Genomic DNA, 17,777 nt, shown 5'->3' with positions numbered 1-17,777 from the left:
GCCTGGGCTCAGTGCCATCACAGGGGAGAAGCTGGCCTGTCTCTAGCTGTGCAGGGATATGCCCCCAGCACAGGGCAAGCCCTCCTCCCCATGGCCCCTAGTCCACGCTGGTAGTAGGAACGCCTCCCCCATCCAGCACCCTGGAGCGACGCACCCCCCAGGCCATGGGGCAGGGGCCCCAGCACCCCACGTGCAGTCTTGGGGGGACCTGATCCAGCCCAGACCCAGCAGCTGCAGCCAGGAGACAGCCAGGGGTAAGCAGGAGCAAGGCAAGGCCCCAGCTCCTGGATCCCACACTGCGCCTGCCTCCTGTCTGCCCAGCCTGGCCAGCAGCCTGTGGGCACTGGGCAGACCTGAAGGAAGAACAGGCTCACACTGCTGGGCCCTTCCCCTCCTGCCGCAACCTGCAGTGAGTGTTGGGGGGCAGAGGGTTTTGCTCCAGGGCTTCCCCCAGGCCCCAGGGGGCTTGCTTGCAAGCAATGAAGGCAATGGCAGGGGGCTAAAGGGACTGGCTGAGCAGCACCAACAGGCAGAGGGGGCCAGTCGCTGCCCCAGGATGGTTGCAACATCCCCCACTGCTGCAGGTAACCGAGTCTGGGATCGGCCCAGGATGGCAGCCACAGGTCCCCCAACCTTGCCCCCTGCCTTGGCATGTCCTTTGACCTCAGGCAGCTGCTAGGATGCTACAGGTCCCCTGCCAAAGGGAAGCGGGTACCTGGTGCCCCCAGACCACATGGCCTCCACCCCTGAGACAGGATAGCACCAGCAGTGCATGGCTGAGATAGCTCCCCCCAGCCATGGAAACTGCTGGCCCCAGGGCAAAGGGACATTGCAGCCACCCCTGCCTCCCCGCGACTGGAGGCAGAGAACACGGATGACACCACAGCTAGCACCACCGCCTGGACAGGTCACGGCCGATCCGAGGGACGGCATGCAGGCCAAGGGAAAAGCTAGGCCTTGGCCCCTAGGATGCAGCCCCCAGCAGCCATGGAGCAGGCTAGAGGGGAAGAGCAGCAGAGAAGCAGGGCAGGGGCTCCCTTCTGGGGGGATGTGGCCTGGGAGTGGGGCTCACTCCAAACCCCCAGGCGCCGTCCTCTCAAGCGAGCAAGGTCCCAGGCCTTGGCAGAGCTCCGCTGCCCCATCGCAACACCCCAGCCCTTGCCCTAGCCAGGGACCTCAGCGCTGTTTTCTCTTTTTTATTAAATACAACCTAGACGCCGGCCGCCCAGCCCCGGCAGCAACAAAAAGAGCCGGTAAAAAAAAATCCCCAACGGCTGCCGGAGTCCGAAGCAGAAACCCCACGGGAAGCAGAGGCAGAGTCCTGGGACCATGAGCCGCACCTCCAGCGCCCCCAAGCCCCTGTAGGCGAAGGGGGGGGTCCTGGTGGGGACCCCCGCAGCTCAGCGCCACCCCACATCCCAACTGGGAGGGGAAGGGGGGGGTCTTTGGAAGTGGCCGTCACAGCTGCATCCAGACGGAGGGGAGGTGGGGGTGGGATGGGTGCCCCGGGGTCCCCCCCGGCCATCAGCGCTCAGTAAATGACCTCGTACACGGTGGCCTTCTTGTCCCCGGAGCCGGTGACGATGAACTGGTCGTCGGTGGAGACGTCGCAGCTGAGGACGGAGGAGGATTCCTTGGACTGCAAGGGGGAGGGATGGGGTTCGGACCGGGAAGTGGCTCAGCATCCTTCCCATCCCCACCCCTCCCAGCTCCTGCAGCCCGAGTGATACTGGGTAGGCCTTGAACTCCTTCACCCGGCCAGCCCATTGTTCCCCAGGTAAGTGCTCCGATCAAGGACCCCCTCCAGCCACCCCCATAAAGACTTAACCCCTCACTGGCCACTTCCCTGCCAGGACACATCACCCACTCTCACCTGGAAGATGCTGGCACCGTACGGCGTCCTCCAGGCGTTCAGCAGGTTGTCCTTCCCCGTGCTCACAAACCACTTGCCTGCGGGGAGAGAGCATCAATGAGTGACCCCCTCCTGGACACAAGGGGTGGGGGGCTGTCTCTCTCAGGGCCCTAGAGCAGAAAGCCTAGGCAGGGGAGAAGGGATTGCTGCAGCGAAGGTGCAAGACCATCTCCTAGCTGGTGGGGAAGAGAGGGCAGAGGGTGAGTCCAGGCAGGCCGCAAAGCGGGGTGGAGGGAGAGAGGCATATACCACATAGTGCTGCAGCCCACAGCCTGTGGTCTGGCTCCCCGCTGGCCCCAAGCCTCTTACCGCAGGCGGCAAACTTGAGCGAGAGGACGCAGCTCTCGTGCAGGTGCAGCTGGTACTTGTCGGGCTTGGTGACGTGCAGGATCTCCACGTTGCTGCTCTCCATGCCCACGGCCAGCCACTCGCCCGTGGGGCAGTACCCCAGCGAGAAGATCTGCAAAAGGAGGCAGAGTCAGGCTGTGCCTGCTAGGGGGAAGATTTCCAAAGGCCTCGCTCCCCTGCCCTCCACAGCTCTGGGCACCCACCTGGGAGCTGAAGTCGTGCTGCTGCAGCTGGCGCCCCTCCCGCAGGTCCCAGCACCGCACGGTGTTGTCCAGCCCCCCCGTCCACAGCTTGGTGCCATCGTTGGAGATGTCAATGCAGCTGGCGCCATCCGTGTGGCCCTGGAACTGCCTGGAGCAACGGGAAAGGGAGAAAGAGCGGGTGTCAAAGCACGGGTTGGCGTAGGGGCAGCCCCAGCGCCTGCCCCCCTGCATAGTGGGATCACCCAGCTCACCGGACCAGCGTCTGGTTCTGCAGGTCCCACACGACGATGTTGCCGTCGCTGCAGCAGGAGAAGCAAACCTTGGCGTCGGGGCTGATGGCCAGGGCGTAGCAGGCGGGCGCCGAGGAGGTCAGCTCGGCCTTGATGCGCGGGGTGGGGGCGGCCAGGTCCCAGATGGACAAGGTGCTGGCTTCCCCCCCCACGATGAGGCTGCGGCCGTCCGGCAGGAGCTTGCAAGACCGGATGTAGTTGTCGCGGTTCTGGGGTTGGGGGTGAGCAGAGTCAGTCTCTCTGCCAGCTCATAAAATCTCTCCCCTCGTGCAGCCAACTGCATCCTCCTTAGCGCGGGCTGTGGGCAGCTCTCAACCAACTCTGCGCAAGGGGGATGGTGGGCAGAGACCTGGCTACCTGCACCGCGACCAACACCCGGCTGGCACAAGAGGGAGCCCTGAGCTTCACCCATGTCCCATCAATGCCAGCACCTCTGGGAGCTGGGCCACAGGCGTGGCTGGCTGAGGATGGGAAGCACAGAGTGGGAGCCTGGGGGGGTTCAAGTTCATTGCCAGGGTCTCCGAGGCAGCCCGCAAGGCTCCCAACTCATCAGCTTCCTTGTTCGCTCATCCACACGTGACCCCCAGCCAGCAGGGGAGAGGAGCTTGGTGTCGGACATGTAGCAGTACTTGCAATCCAGCACAGTGGAGGTTAAAAAAAAAATACTGCTGGGGAGATCACCTGCCACCCCCAGCCCAGCCTGGGAGAGCTCCTGGGTTTGCCATCCTGTTTCCCAGCTTTTCCAAGTGCATTTTTTGCAGATGACAAATCCGGGTCCCGCGATAGGGCCCACCTCCTGTCCCAAACCACTGCATGGGCAGAAGCCATATCCCACCCCAGAGGAGCCTGGGGGTGCGTGAGGCATTGAGGCAGCGGGGTGCCCAGGGGAAGATGCCCTACTGCTCACCCCAGCAGGCTCGCCCTGAGACCTCTGTAAGCCCAGCAGCCCACCCTGGGGTGCACCCCTGCTTGGGGACATGCAGGAGTGGGGCACTGGAGACGGGGACCAAGCAGGGAGCAGCTCAGACAGAGACCCCCTCATGCTGAGCCCCTGCTGCCCTGTCCAGCCCACCCAGCCAGGCTGGGGAAAGGGCAGGGGCAGGAATGCATGATGGCAGAACCTGCTCCATCCCAGCCCGAGATCCTTCACTGGTGTAAAAGCTAAAGAGGTCCATGCCTGCCCATGCAGAGCTTTACTCCACTGGGGGGAGTTGGTCCCAACACTGGTTGCACTGGTCACCCCCCAGCTTCTTCTCTCCCTGCCCTTGCCCGTACCAGGCAGTCCAGCTGGGCTACGGGCGTCTTGGTGCCCGGCTGCCCCACGTCCCACACCTTCACGCAGCCCTTGCCGCCCGTGTAGACATGTCGCGTGGAGTTGCTGATGGTGACGGCACAGACCACCTCGCCGTGGGTCAGGGTGTGCAGCTGCCGGGCGTGCCGGGGGATGCCAGAGCCCAGGAGGGCGTCAGGGGGGAAGGGCACCGGCTGCATCTGCCCGTCGGCGCTCACGTGGAAGGAGTAGGCTCTGTAGTGGGGATGGGGGAAGCTGAGACCAACATCCCGGGCACAGCCCTGTTGGCTGGTAGGGCGGCTCCCAGGTCCTGCGGTGCCAGGGACAAGCCCAGCATTGGATCCGACGGGTCTTCAAAGCCAAGCGGGGATGAGACAGTGCCACGCTCGGGGGTTGCCCCGTGTCTGTTAGCTTCACCCCGAGCAGCCTGGACACTCACCCAGAGGGGGCTGTGCCCACGGCTGATGCAAGGCAACCCCCATCATGCCACCCCCAGCTCGGGTATCTCCCCCCCAACCCCTGCTTCTCCCTGCCCCCATCTGAGCACCCACTTACGGCTTGCCCGAGGTCCCCGCCTGCATGCCAGCCGCCAGCCCGGGCACGCGCATGTGGGGATGGGGGTCATAGCCCACCTAGCAAAGCAAAGCGGAGACAGGAGGAAGCCTGTTAGTGCCTGGGGGGCAGTGCCCAGCGCCCCTCCCCGCTGCAAGGGGGGACACTCACCAGAGGAGAACGGCCATAGCCACCGGCTGCCGCGGCCGCTCCGTTGAGCTGCGGGGACATGAGCTGAAGACCTGCGTAGGTGCCAGCGCTGGCCATGTCACCATTGACGGAGGGGTGTGCCATGCCGAAGGCTGCCGGGTACGAGCTCTGCATGGCCAGCGGGTTCCTCAGGCCCAGAGCTGGGGAGACAGAGGGCGTTGGAGAAGCCTCGGGCACCAGCACCGGGAGACGGCAGGGGAGGGGTGGTGACCAGTCACAGCCCTGGCGGAGACAGGCCTGGCCTCCTCTGCAGCTGGGACTGCCCCTGGGTGCAATGCACGGTCCACGGGCAGCTTCAGCAGCCACCAGCTCCTGTGGGCACTGGACACTGCCACCCTCAGGGAGCAAAGCCGCCCACCCCACAGGCTGTGCCCCCTTAGAGCCCTGCCAGGCTGTGCCAGAGCTCCCCACGCCGCCTGCCAGCCCAGTTTCCCCCGTTACCCAGCGAATCCACCGAGGTCTTGGCAGCGCTCGGGCGGAACTGCTGCCCAACGCTGCTGCTGCTGCTGGAGCCGGGGCCCGCGGGGTCGCCCTGTGATGTCGGGGTGCTGGACTTCAAGCCGGGCGTCCCGGCCTTCTCCACCTGCCCAGGCGGGAGACGCGCTCAGTGCCCGGATACCCCAGCGCTCCCATCTGCCCTCCCATGGTGCAGCCACCTCCCTGCTGCACCCAGCTGGGCACCGGTCAAGCTGCTGCTTCTCTGGGATCCTGAAGCCCTGGCCCCCTGGGAAGCTGGGCTCAGGAAGCTCCCTCCCTCCAGAGCATGGTTGTGCCCATCCGTGGGGCATGGTGGCAGCAAGGGTAACAGCCCCAGCTCTGTGGTTGCTCCGATACAAATGTGCCCATGGTGCTGGAAGAGAAGCAGCTGCCATCTGCAGAGGGCAAGAGCCATCAGGGGACCCTCTCCGGGGCTGTCTTTCCCCAGGACCTTCAGGTGCCTGCTTGCCCAAGGGCCTGATTCTGATCCGCCCCACATCCCTCCCCGACCACTGGACATGAACAGCACCCACCGAGTGCAGCCCTCCCCGCGGCGCTCCCACATACCGTGGGTGGGTCCTTGCTCCGGGACGGGGAAGTGCTGCGGGATGAGGCCATGGAGGTGGGGCTGAGCGGCATGGCCTCCTTGCGCCCCAGCGGTCCCTTCTCTGCCCCGTTCTCCCGTGATGAGTATGAGTGGACGCTGTGGGGGGATGCCGGGTCCTGTGGGACAAGGGGCATTAGAGCACCCAGGCCGGATGCCCCCAGTGAAGCCAGATGGGGCCAGAGCAAAGCCACCGGCTGGGCAGACTCCTGCCAGAGCTGGGAGGCAGCAGGGGAAGGACAGCAGGTTTCTGCGCCCATTCTCAGGGCTTTGTGGGCCTTAGCAGGACGCCTGGGCCCTGTCATACATGCACGTGACCTTCACATCCAAAGGCCAGTTTAACCCCAGGGATCCCTGCCCCCACCTCCCTAAAAGCAGAGACCCCAGGCCCTTGGAAATCCTCTCAGGCTAAGCCTGACCCCAATTCCAAACCGATAAATCGTCTCAGCCGGGGCTGGACTAGCGGGGTGGCGGCAGCACTAGATTCCCCTCCCCACAAGCCCCGAAGCACTGACCTCGTCCACCACCAGGTTGTCCTCGCTCTTGTCTGCATCGCTGCCCTGAAATGCAGAGAGGGGCACGTGGGTCCAGGATCGGGACCCAGCCCCCAGGCAAATGCAAACCCAGTGACTCAGCCCCAGGCCCCCTGTTCTGCCCCCCACCACCCTCAGGCGGGCAGGGGCTGCTCACATAATCGATGACGAAGTCCTTCTCCTCCGCCTTCCTCTTCTTGCTGCCGCTCAGGTAGTCAGAGAGGGTGCGGGCCCGCTCCCCGTTGGGCAGGGCCAGGGCGCTCTGGGAAAGCGAAGCAAGAGCTGATGCCTCCGGAGACTGAGACAGCTGGTGGGGGGCTTATCCCACCCAAACCCCCCCCCTTCAAGAGGGATCAGCCCCATAGATGCCCCCGCTCCCCTTGCAGCAGGGGTTGGGTGGCAGTGCAGAAGCACCACCCCAGGCCCCGGGGGGCTACCAGGAGCCCTCCCGCTTCCCACTCCCCTGTGGGGCATGTGCCAGCTCCTCTGCCTCAGTTTCCCCCCCTCTAGACAGCTTGGAGCTTCCCCTGCCTCCCATGTGTGCACAAGGGTTCAGACGCGGCCCCGGCCAGGCCCCTCCACGTGCACACTGGGGGCATTAAACTATCTTGGGGATGGGGGTAGCTTGGCTGTGCTGCCAGCCCACCAGACCCCTTCAAATTCAGCTGCTTTCCAAGGTGCACATGGCTTGCAAGCCCTGGTGGGAGCCAGGGCCCCCCCCAGCACAGGTGCCCCCGCGGAGAAGAGGCCGGCGCTCAGCGGTGACCTTGGCTGCCTGGCGTGCTGCCAGCTCGTTACCCACTGCTCGCTCGCAAAGGATGCTGCTTACGGCTGCAAGCCCCAGTGGCCCCCCTCACCGCAGCCCGCTCCCCCGCACCCCCCCAGCCGAAAGGAAGCTTTTAAAGGAGCCCCCCCCCCCACCATCTCCCTGGCCCCAGCCTCTCACAGCTGGGAGGAAACAATAAGTGAAGGAGGAGCACTCACAGGACCCGGGTCTCTCTCTGTCTCCATGGCAACGCGGAGCAGCAGCAGGGCAAGCAGGGAAGAGAGGGGAGGAGAGAGGGTGCTGCTGGGGGAGCCCAGGAGCGGGGCCCCCCCTGCGCCCCCCATTGCTCTCGCCACTGGGAGCGATTGCTAGCGTGGCCCCCGATCCCTGCCGCACGGTCCGGCCATTGCAAGGTGTTGGGGTGCCCAGCTGGAGAGGCCGGGGGACCCCTTTCCTCTGCAGTTGGGCATCTCCCAGCCTGGCAGGAGCGAGGGAGTTGCTGTGCCCAACATGTGCCGTGGCCCTTGGCACCAGGTGAAGCCAAGGCTCCCTGCCCCCCACCGTGGACTCTCCCCCCTCCATCTTACCTCGGTGCTCAGTGTCAAGAAGCCCTCGGTCATCTTTAGGGACCAGCTGGGTCTGAGCCCCCAGGGCCCCGGAGAGCGCGAGCAGCCCCGAGGCGCTGCTGATGCTGGCCAGGGTGCTGGACTGCATGCCCGAGGGGTGCGGGGTCAGCGGGATGGGCGGTGCATGGTGCGAGAGATGCTGAGCCTGCAGCTGGTGCTGGGGAGAGACAAGGGGAGAAGGCAGCTGGGTGAGACACGTGGCAGCTGCAATGCTGGCCGGCGCTTCCCGGGCCTGCCCCTGCGGCCCGGACGTGCCACGCGGGCTCGGGGCTGGTGACCCCGCACACCAAGAGCTCTGGGAAGTCACAGGCTTGGCATGGCCTCCCTGTGCCAACGGCTCCAAAGGTCATTACCCAGAAGAGGACACGTTTCGGGAGACTAGAGGGGGTCACGGCAGAGCCAGGCCATTGACCAAAGGGCCCACAGACTGCAGGGACTGGGCTCCCCTCTGCAGCAGAGCAGCGTGTCCAGCACCCGGGCTCGGGAAGTCTGCAGCAGGGGAGGCCCCCATCCTTCAGGCCTCCTGTGCCATGGGAATATCCAAGGCAGACGGGGGACAGGAGCCAAAAGGCAGGAGCTGCTGGGCTGCAGCTGGTGGGGGAGGCCGGCAGGCAGCAGGTAGCCAGGCTGGAGCAGCAGCAGAAAGCAGCCTGAGTGACGAGCCTTTGCTCCAGGCAGCCGAGCACCATGCCCCCTCCTCCCCGTGCCTTGGGCGTGAGCCAGCTCCAGACGGCTATTGTTGAAGGCTCGTGGTCAGAATCCCTTCCCACAGGACATCTGTCAGCTTCGCTTGTGAAAGACACGCCAGCCCTGGCCAAACCCGCCTCCCTGCTCCCCGGTGCCCGACACCTCCGCGCAGGCTCTGCCCCACGGCACTCGGCCCCTTCGGGGTGGGAGACACAGCAGGGTGGAGGACATTCAAAGCTGCCACTTGCAGGCTCACAAGTTGGGGAGTCGCCTGGCTCGGCTGGCAGGTCTCGTGTCGCCCAGGCTGAGCATGGGGCGAAGGGCTGAAATCGCTTCGACCGGGCCCGTGGAATCAAGGGGGCATTTGTAGGTGCAGTCGTGGATGCTTCAGAGCCTTGGATGGAGCAAGCAGCCGCCGCAAAATAGCATCCCATGGCCGTTCCCCGCCTGGGTTGGTCCCTGAGGCGCTCCCCAAGTCTCTTCTCCCAGGCTGCTGCCTGGTGCATGGTGCCTCGGCAGTTGTTCCCTTGGTTGAAAGGCTCCCTCGTGCTCGTTAGCTGCAGTCTGACGCATGGTGCCACCATCCCCTTCCACCACATCCAGGCTGGCATCCCACATTCCCAGTTGCCGTGCTGGCCAGGATGGTATTTGCTTATGCCATCTTTCTTCACCCAGGTCCTGAGGCCTGGCTTGGCCGCTCCGATCCAAGGCACGGGCCGCTCTCCCAGCTCCCGAGCAGGCAGGAAAGCAGCATGAGGGGGTGGATTCTGATTTCCTGCATGCTTCAGATGCCCCTGGCTGCTGGGGCTGGAGAGCCACATCTGTCACAGGGCCCTCATGGCCAACACAGCAACCATGGGAGACACCCAAGGGCTCAGGTGTTTCCTTGCACGCCCCCTCCTACACAAAAACCACCCCTCTGAGGCACGGTGCTGTCTGGGGCAGGTGGAGACACCAAGCCTGGAAGTCCAGGTGTCTGGACTTTCCTCCCCTCCACCATGGGCTGGGAGGAAGAGAAGCCGCGGCCTCTTCTGGGCCTGCTGCAGCCGGCTCCGCAGGCAGGGTGAAGCTGCCGTGATCCCATCCCGATGGGGCCGTGGTGGGGGAAAAGACTATGACCCCAGGGCGGGTGGGGAGGGGATGGCCGAGGCCAGCCGTGGGGGAGCGGGGAGGTGGTTCACATACCCCAATGGCCGCATTCAGCTCTGCCATAGTCACCTGCTTGGCTCGCTCCACTGCCTGGACCACCTGCTGCTGGTGCTGGAGGGGACAGAGACCCGCCGTCAGCTTCCAGGGGGCATGGCTCCGGCCTCCCTCACCCGGCCCCGACAGAGCCCAGGGACCCTGCCTGCCCGCCGCACCCACCTCCTGCGACAGGAACGGGATGAGCTGGGCGCAGATCACGTTGAGCCGCTTGGCGATCTCCGTCTGCAAAGAGAAGACATAGGCGGGCATCAGCAGCGCCTGGGAGCCACTTCCCTGCCTCTGGGCCCAGGGCACAAGCTGGCACAGGACCACAGGGCTGGCTGGGCCATGCTCCGCTCCACCACTGCCAGCACTGCCTGAGGGCCCAGGCTGCCAGCCAGAGCCCCTGGCACCCAGCCTGGCTAGGAGGCATTGTGTTCATTGCCGATCCCAGGAGCAGGGGGAGAGCCAGAGCCAGAGTCTCTCTCCACACCCAGCCCTCGGGAGACCCGCTGCCTTTCTCTGGCTCCGACCTGCGTCTCTAGTGGGGCGCACACCCCCCCTCCCCACGCAGCTGGCCCAAAGCGCCTGCCCCATCCCCACCCACTCCAGTGGCCTTGGGGGACAGAGATGGGCCTGCCAGCATGAAGGGGACAAACTGCTCAGGCACACAAGGCACCCTTGTCCCTGCCAGCACCATGGAGGGGGAAGCTCACAGCAGCTCTGAAAGAGCAGAGCCAGGCCTCCAAGCACCCATCCGTGCCCCCCTCTCAGACCCTCAAGGCAATGCATTTGCTACGGCAGCGCACAGGAACCCCGAGCCCTGCCCCCACCCCCGAAATCTTCCCGTGAGTGACAGCCGGCGAGGTGCTCATCGACCCTGGGGGTGGGGAGAGGAGCCTCTCCCACCTCCCCACACCAAGGGGTCTCCCCCCGCTGCCCAAAGGCGGGCGCTCCGTGGCGCTGGGAGTGCTAATTGCTGCTCTCGCTGCTTTGCCAGGAAGCCCTGGAGAGGTGCTCTCGTTACAGCTGCTGTTTTTCTGCAACACTTGAGTGCCACGAGCAATCAGAAGGACCGAGGGCAGGAAGGGGGCGGGAGGGGGGTGGAAAACCACATTTCAATCACTGCCCTAAGCCGCCGGGCCAGAGACCCCCTCTGCTGCTGCCCCCACACCTGGCAGATGAGTGACAGGCACATGCAGCCCCTCAAAGCTTGTATGGACGGGTGCTTATAGCCCCCCCGAGCCCGCTCTGCCCCAGCTCAGGGGCACCCCCAGGCCCGTACCTTTACCTCCTCCCCATCTCTGCGCAACGAGGGGAGATGTGCCCGGTAGATTGATGCCCAATGAGCTGCCTGGAGACTCGGCCGGGGTAGCGCAAGGCACCGGCTGGGAAGCCCAGATGCTGGGGGTCTAGTGCCAACCACCGGCCACGTGACCTTGGCCAAGTCGTTGCCCCCACACCGGCCTGGGACGGCTTCATGCCTCCACACAGCACCTGGTGCAAGGGGGGCTCTGCTCTGGATGCCCCCCACCTCCAGCCCAACAAAGCCAGGCAACACATCGCGCCCTCCCCCTACATACCCCTACTGCCAACACCCACCCGGCGGCACCAGAAAGGGCTCTGCCAGCTCCTGCAGGAAGCCAGCCGGCCTCCCCCTCCCCCAGACGCACACCAGCCCCTGGAAAAAAAAAGCCTTGGCAGCAGGTAGTTGCTGGGAAGGATCTCGCCGCCTCCTGGGGCCGCAGTGATGGATTCTCCTTCCTAATGCACTGATGGGCAGCTGGCTCCTCTGGGAGCACTGCCTCCGATTCGCCTGCACTCGTTAATGTGCAATTTACTGGCACTTTAACGCTCTCAGCATGAAAAATGATCGTGCTGTTTTCAGGGCTCTTCCTCCCCCCCTTTGCCTGTCTTTCGCTTTGGGTGTAAGAGCCCAGGTCCAGGCAGATCTGGGTTTCCACCCCCCCACACCCTTCCCTGCTTCCCCTTTACAAAGGTACAGCACAAAAACCTGCCAAAAATATCTCCCTGGCTCCAGGCCGCAGCCCCCCCCCACAACCGCCCGCCACAGCTTTATAGCGCGGCACAGAGCGGCTGTTAAAATAGAAGCCAGCCTCCCCCCACCAAGCCGAGGAATAAAACCCCAGCCCGGTGCGAGGAACCAGAACCAGGGCTTCCTTCGTCGCGTGGGATGAGGCCGGGGGCTCCACAGCCCGCGGCCCCTTTGCCCTTGGCAGCCCCCACCCCTGCCCCAGAGCTGCCGGGAGCAAACGGGTCTGGGTCCTTTGTGCTGGGCACAGAGGCACGGACAGCACCAGGATCTGCTGCCGGACTTCATCCGGTTGCCCGTGGGCAGTCAAAGCCTGGCAGCATCCCCCAGCGCTGGCTTCCCTCGGGGGCTCCGTGTGCCCAGCCCACAAGCACCGGTACCAGCTGGGGACACTGGGCGCCTGCCCGGAGCTGTGAGCCCAGGCTGCATCACCACCCCCCTGCCAGCTCGCCTGCCCGGCCATTTTACAACGGAGATTCCTTGTTGAGCACTGAGTTAACGAGCCAACCCTTCTGCCAGCCTGCGATAAAGCAAGATAACAGAGGGCCTGTGTGGCTTGGCGGAGGCCCGGGTGGCAGGTCGCCGGGTAGGGTTCTCTGTCTGGGGAGGGAAGCCCAACCTGCCCTCCGCGCCGATGGTGCCCCAGGCCCCCCGCGTGGGCAGCTCCCGGCGCTCGCACAATGGCCGCGGGCTGTCAGAGCCCAGACGTACGGGCCCTTGTTAAAAGTGCAGACAGCGCGCTGGCAGGCGGCCAGCGGCACCTGGGACCGGCAGTAAATATTGCCGGCTGCGAGAGGCAGCCAGATGAAGTGAGCAGGCAGCCTGGCCCCCTCCGGGGGAGGCCGGGGAGGGGAGCAGAGCGGGGTCCATCTCCCTGTCGCCTGCGGGCTTTCTGCCCACCCGGCTTTCCAGAGCGGCTTGCACCAAGGGACCTGCTGATCCCCTCCTTGGAGCGAGGGGCTGCAGGCCATATCCCACCCCCAAACCAGGAGAGGCCTGGGCTGTGCCTGGCTCTGGGTGTGAGGTTCCCCACAGACCAGGCATGAGCAACAGTTGCACGACCACAGAGCAAGGGAGGGAGGGAGGGTGGGAAGAGAGGCAGGGGGGCGCTGGGCTCAGGCACCCGCTGCCAGGCTGCTCTGCAGCCTCCTTAAAAATAGATGAGGAGCAGCTGGGGACCCGGGGAGAGAGAGGGAGCAAGGAGGCAACACTCGCACCTTTTGGCCCTGGGGGGGAACTGCTCACCACCCCCAGCTCCAGCTGGGCCCCCTGAGACCGCAGAGATCTGCTGCTCCCCCTTCCCCACCACCCCCTGCACAAGGTGGCCAGGGCGCATCCCACTCCCACCCACAGCAGCCCACATGCAGAGGTGCCCGAGATCAGGTGGAATTAGCCGTGCAGGTGCCCAAGAGCTGGGCACGCCTGGCACGGACCCTCACGCAGCACCGGTGCACCCCTGCACGGACCCTCACCCTGCAGCCAGGTGCTTGGGGGCAGAAGGTGGCCACAAGGAGACAAGACGCGGGGATGGCAGGAAGGAGCCGGGGCCACGCTGGAGACTCACCTGCTTGTGCATCTCAATGTTGAGGCCGTAGGACATTTCGTAGTACTGCAAGGGAAGGAGGCAGTGTCAGGCGGCCTGGCCCTGCGCTCTCGTGGCATCGGGGGCTGCCAGGACCAGGAGGACCCACCCGATCCCCGTACGCTCTCAGCCCGCACAGCACCCGGCCCAAGACGGTCCCATCCCCCCGTGATCTCTGCCCCACGTCCCTTCCAGAAGCAAGCAGTGGGAAACCACCAGCAGATCCAGGGGTGAGGAAGCATCTCTCAGCCCATCGCCTCCACTCCCACCCTCCACGGCTCGGAGCTGGGTAAGGACAGCAAGGCCGAGACAAAAAACAACTCAGCACCGGGGCAGAACCCAGCTGCTCTCATCTCCGGGCCCAGCCAGGCCCAAACACAGGCCAGAGCTAAGGGAACCCAAGGGGATTTGGCACCGAGCGGCTCAAGGAGGCGGCTGCCCCCAGCCCGGTCCAGGTGGGCGCTCACCATGACGTAATGGCGCTGGATTTCTGTCTTTTCCGTTGCCAGTTTTTCACATTCTAGCTTCAAACTGTGAAAAGAGAGAGAGAGAGGGAATTGCAGAGCCTGAGCTGCCACGAAGCGCCAGCTTCCAGCTTCACATGCACACGACCCCCCTGCCACCCCCAGTCGGTCCCTCCCACAGTACAGAGCGGACATGAAGGGCTGGGAGACCCTACACCCCATGCAACCAGGCTGCAGGGAGTCGGGACGCCACCCCATCTGCTTTCCAGATGCAGGCAGCTGGGGGGCACTGGGCTGCAGCAGGAACCAGGACCTTGATGCTGCGAGCAAGGGGGTGTGGCGGGGCCCAGACACGGGTCCCGCTCAGCTCCAGCCCAAAGCGGGCACAGCTGGGAGCAACCCCAGCTGGCACAGCATGCTCCCTTCAGGAGCAGAGGCCGTGCCGTGCACAAGTGCCATCCACGTGGATTGGTGCCCGTGACGGAGCGTGCAGCCGCTTCCCACCAATGCAGCCCCAGCGCCGGAGCTGGAGGTAGCAGGGGAGCGCGCGCTGCCAGCCCCGTTCAGTGGCACCGCTCCTCGCTGGCACAGAGCGGCTTGGAAGTGCCGTACCTGTGGTATTGGTTTTGCAGGAATTGGAATTCCTCCTTGATCCGGTCCAAGGTCTCTGGGTAAGTCAGCTTCAGGGACTGGGGGGTGCTGGAGACGGCGCTGGCTGCGACCGCCGCGGCGGTAGCCACAGGGGGGGCCTGAAGATGGGCCTGGGCGCATGGCAGAGAGGGAAGAGCAGGCATCAATCAGCGTTGCCCCCTGCCAACCATACGACCCCCCGGGTGCCCGCTAGGGACCGTCCTCCCCGGAGGAGGAAGTGCCGGCTTCCAGCACCAGCCACTAGCCAGGCCCAGCATCACCGCGGCCCCCGGGGAGGGTCACAGCAGATGCTTCGAGGAGCTGAGGGGGAACACGGCCAAGGACGCTGGCTGCACGGAGCCATTCGTCGCCCTCCGCTTTCCCAGCGCCAGTCCAGCGCCCGGCACGGAGGCCAAGGCTGCACATCCAGCGACGAGAAGCGCTGGGCTGAGCCGCGCTGGTTTTTAAACCGGTGTTAGCCACTCCCGTGCCAACGCCCCGCGTGGACGGCCCGCGCTGGGTTTAGCTGGAAGCGGAGCCCCCGGACCCTGGCACAGAGCGCCGCGCTCTTCGGGGCCTGCCGGCGCTTGCCCGCCTTCGGGACCCGAGGACCGGGCTGTCCGGGCGCCAGAGCGGAGGGAGAACGGGCCGCTCTCGAGCGCCAGGAACGTGCCCGGGCCGCTGCCCCCCGCACGGAGCTCAGGCCGCGGGACCGGGCACTCACCGGGGGGCGGTTTTGGGAGAACATCTTTGCGGTGGCGACGCCGGGCTCCCGCGCCCGGGGCCAGGTGGCTCGCCAGCTCCAGCCCCGCGACGAAGCCTGCAAGGGACGCGGAGGAGAGGGGAGGCAGGGGTCAGCTGGGAGCCGCGGTACCTGCCCCAGCGCCCCCGGCCTGCCCCCCCACGGGTCGGTATGGCACGAGCCCAGTGCTCCACACGGCCTCGGCCTCATCCAGGCCCCCGCGCCTGCTTCCGGGGGGGGGTGGGGTGAGGGCAGGACACCCCCATCCCCGCACCCCCCTGGAAAACAGCCCCAGACCCCGAGCCCCCCCACAGCACCCTATCCCCCCACCCAAGACCCCCAATCTCTCCCCATAGGACCCAGATACCCCCCTGCAACCAAGCCCCCCTTCGCTCCCTGCAGACCCCGGCCCCCCCAGCACCCCCCATGCCCCGCCCGTGCAGACAATGCCCGGCCCCGCAGGGCAGGGCAGGGCAGGGCAGGGCAGGGCAGGGCACAGCAGGGCGGAGCGGCCCGCACTCACCGGCGCGGGCAGGAGCCGGCGGGAGCGGAGCGGAGCAGAGCGGGGGCTGCAGCCGCCCCCCGCCCCGCCCCGCCCCGCCGTCGGCCCCGCCCCCAACCGGCCACGCCCCCCACTCCCGGCCGCAGCAGCGATCAATGAACGTGCGCTCGCTCCACGTGGGGCCTGGCTCGTGCGGGCGCTCGAGGAGCCGGCCGGCCAATGGGAGCGCGGCGGCCCCACGTGGGCCGCGCCCAGCTCGCTCGCCATTGGCCGGCTTGGGCCGGCGGCCGGGGAATGTGTCAATCAGCGGGAGCCGAGCGGAGGAGCGCCGGGCTGCGGGGAAGGGAGTTAACCCTGGCGGTGCCGGAGCGGGGCACCGCTGCGTGCTCGTGATTGTGTGTGTACATGTGCGTGTGTGACCGCGTGTGGAGCACTGCGTGCATGTGTGTGTGACCCTTGCGTGTGAGTGTACATGTGCATGTGTGACACTGTGCAGGTATACATGTATGTGTGATTGTGTGTGTATATGTGGCACTGTGGTTCATTGTGTGTGGCAGTGTGTGTGACTGCGTGTAAGACACTGTATGTGACTGTGAGTGTGCATGTGTGTGACATATGAATGTAAGTGTGTGACTGTGTGTGTGTGACTGTGAGACAGAGAGAAGCTGTGTGTGAGACAGACTGTGTGTGAGATTGTAAGTGTGTGACTGTGTGGTGTGTGTTAGTGTGCCTGTGTGTGTAACTGCATGTAACTGTGTGTGAGTGACTGTGTAAGGGGCCCTGTGTGTGTGTATAACATTGTGTGTGTGTGTAGGGGACCCTGTGTATGTGTAAAGGGTTGTGTGTGCATGCATGTGTAACAGATTATGCGAGTGTGTATGCAACAGATTGTGTAAACCTGTAACAGATTGTGTAAGGGGCTGTGTAACAGGTTTTGTGTGGGTGCATGTGTGACACTGTATGTGTGTGTAACAGACTCTGTACACGTGTGTGTGACCGATGAGGCCATGTATGTGGGCATAAAAGGATCATGTGTGTGTAACAGATTGTGTATGTGTGTAGCAGAATGTGTGTGCATGTGTGTGTGTAAGGGGCCCTGTGTGCACGTGTGTAACACTGTGTGCAAAAGGGGCTTACGTGTGTGTGTGTAATATATTATGTATGTACATGTAACAGTTTGTGTGCATCAGGGGTTGTGTGCGTATACGGTACTGTGTGTGTAAGAGATTGTGTGTGTGTAAGGGATTGTGTGTGTGTGGGTGGTGTGTTTGCCTGTGTGTGCATTTCTGCACACGTGAGGATATAAGGGAGTATGTGTGTGTAAGAAGCCGGGTGTATTATGTATAAGGGATTGGGTGTGTGTTTGTGTGTAAGAGATTGTGCATTTGTATGTCTGTTTGTGTGCTGGGCATAATCCTGTGTGCCAGAGCTGTGCCCCTGCAGGTGAATACACCCGCTGGAGAGGTGGGGTGAGGGGAGGACCCGGGGCAGCGGCAGGCCCAAGGCCTGTGGAAGAGCACAAGCATGTGCACAGGTTTCACGGCTGGGCACAGGGCACGGGCACTTGGTGCCAAGCCAAGGGATCTGCTTGGGTGTGAGCAGTGCACAGACCTGCCAGCCCCAGGGACCCCACGGGCCACAGAGCCGGGCCCCGAAATCTTGAGACTGGCTGGAAATCGGGAGATACCTGTGACATCGTTAATAATAATAATAATAATAATAATATTGTTATTTTTATTATTAATATTGATTATAATCATAGTGATGTCGCCATTAATAATAACAACAATATTATCTATAATATTATATATACTATATTATGGGTGCGTCTATACGAGACACCTTAATGTGCCTTAGCCTGGTTTATTGCGCAATACGGTTGTGCGTCTACACACATGCACCTTTACTGCGCAGTAAACTAGCCTAATCGCGCCTACATTTCATACCTGCAAACGCAGGTATCAAATTTAGGCACGATTAGTTAATACGCAGTAATGCACATGTAGACGCGACCTATATATACTACGTATAGGATATAATAATAATTAGTATTATTACTATTACTATGATTTCATTATTATTAATGTTGCCATTACCATCCATATTATTATTATTATAGC

At 63.9% G+C, this 17,777-nt stretch overlaps 1 protein-coding gene across 2 annotated transcripts; it reads right to left on the bottom strand.

Moving 5' to 3' along the window:
* Nucleotides 1-1,182: 1,182 nt before the first annotated feature.
* Nucleotides 1,183-15,939, bottom strand: LOC109282345 (transducin-like enhancer protein 1). 2 transcript variants are annotated; one of them, XM_019484081.2, is made up of 21 exons: nucleotides 15,679-15,939; nucleotides 15,138-15,233; nucleotides 14,396-14,544; nucleotides 13,787-13,850; nucleotides 13,302-13,346; nucleotides 9,865-9,927; nucleotides 9,685-9,759; nucleotides 7,774-7,969; nucleotides 7,405-7,421; nucleotides 6,578-6,682; nucleotides 6,403-6,447; nucleotides 5,851-6,006; nucleotides 5,248-5,389; nucleotides 4,768-4,946; nucleotides 4,600-4,676; nucleotides 4,029-4,278; nucleotides 2,715-2,962; nucleotides 2,464-2,611; nucleotides 2,222-2,372; nucleotides 1,874-1,950; nucleotides 1,183-1,639 (listed from the first exon to the last, which is right to left on the bottom strand). In XM_019484081.2, exons 1-21 carry the CDS (start codon nucleotides 15,922-15,924, stop codon nucleotides 1,532-1,534), a joined length of 2,637 nt encoding a protein of 878 aa, XP_019339626.2. In that variant the 5' UTR covers nucleotides 15,925-15,939; the 3' UTR covers nucleotides 1,183-1,531. The 2 variants fall into 2 exon arrangements, with proteins under 2 accessions (XP_019339626.2, XP_059575680.1); XM_059719697.1 differs by having other exon boundaries at nucleotides 9,718-9,759.
* Between the last annotated feature and the right edge of the window lie 1,838 nt (nucleotides 15,940-17,777).

The sequence above is a fragment of the Alligator mississippiensis genome, chromosome 16 (genome assembly GCF_030867095.1).
Source record: "Alligator mississippiensis isolate rAllMis1 chromosome 16, rAllMis1, whole genome shotgun sequence".
Lineage (NCBI taxonomy): Eukaryota > Metazoa > Chordata > Crocodylia > Alligatoridae > Alligator > Alligator mississippiensis.
Note: the sequence above shows the minus strand (reverse complement) of the source record. Positions and strands in the feature narration are given on the sequence as shown.

Coding starts and splice junctions, on each gene's coding strand:
- LOC109282345 (XM_019484081.2), bottom strand. CDS start 15,924: ATGGCGAGCGAGCTGGGCGCGGCCCACGTGGGGCCGCCGCGCTCCCAT. Junction 9,760..9,864: donor TCCCGTTCCTGTCGCAGGAG/GTGGGTGCGGCG, acceptor TGTCCCCTCCAG/CACCAGCAGCAGGTGGTCCA. Junction 1,640..1,873: donor ACGGTGCCAGCATCTTCCAG/GTGAGAGTGGGT, acceptor TCCCCCTTGCAG/TCCAAGGAATCCTCCTCCGT.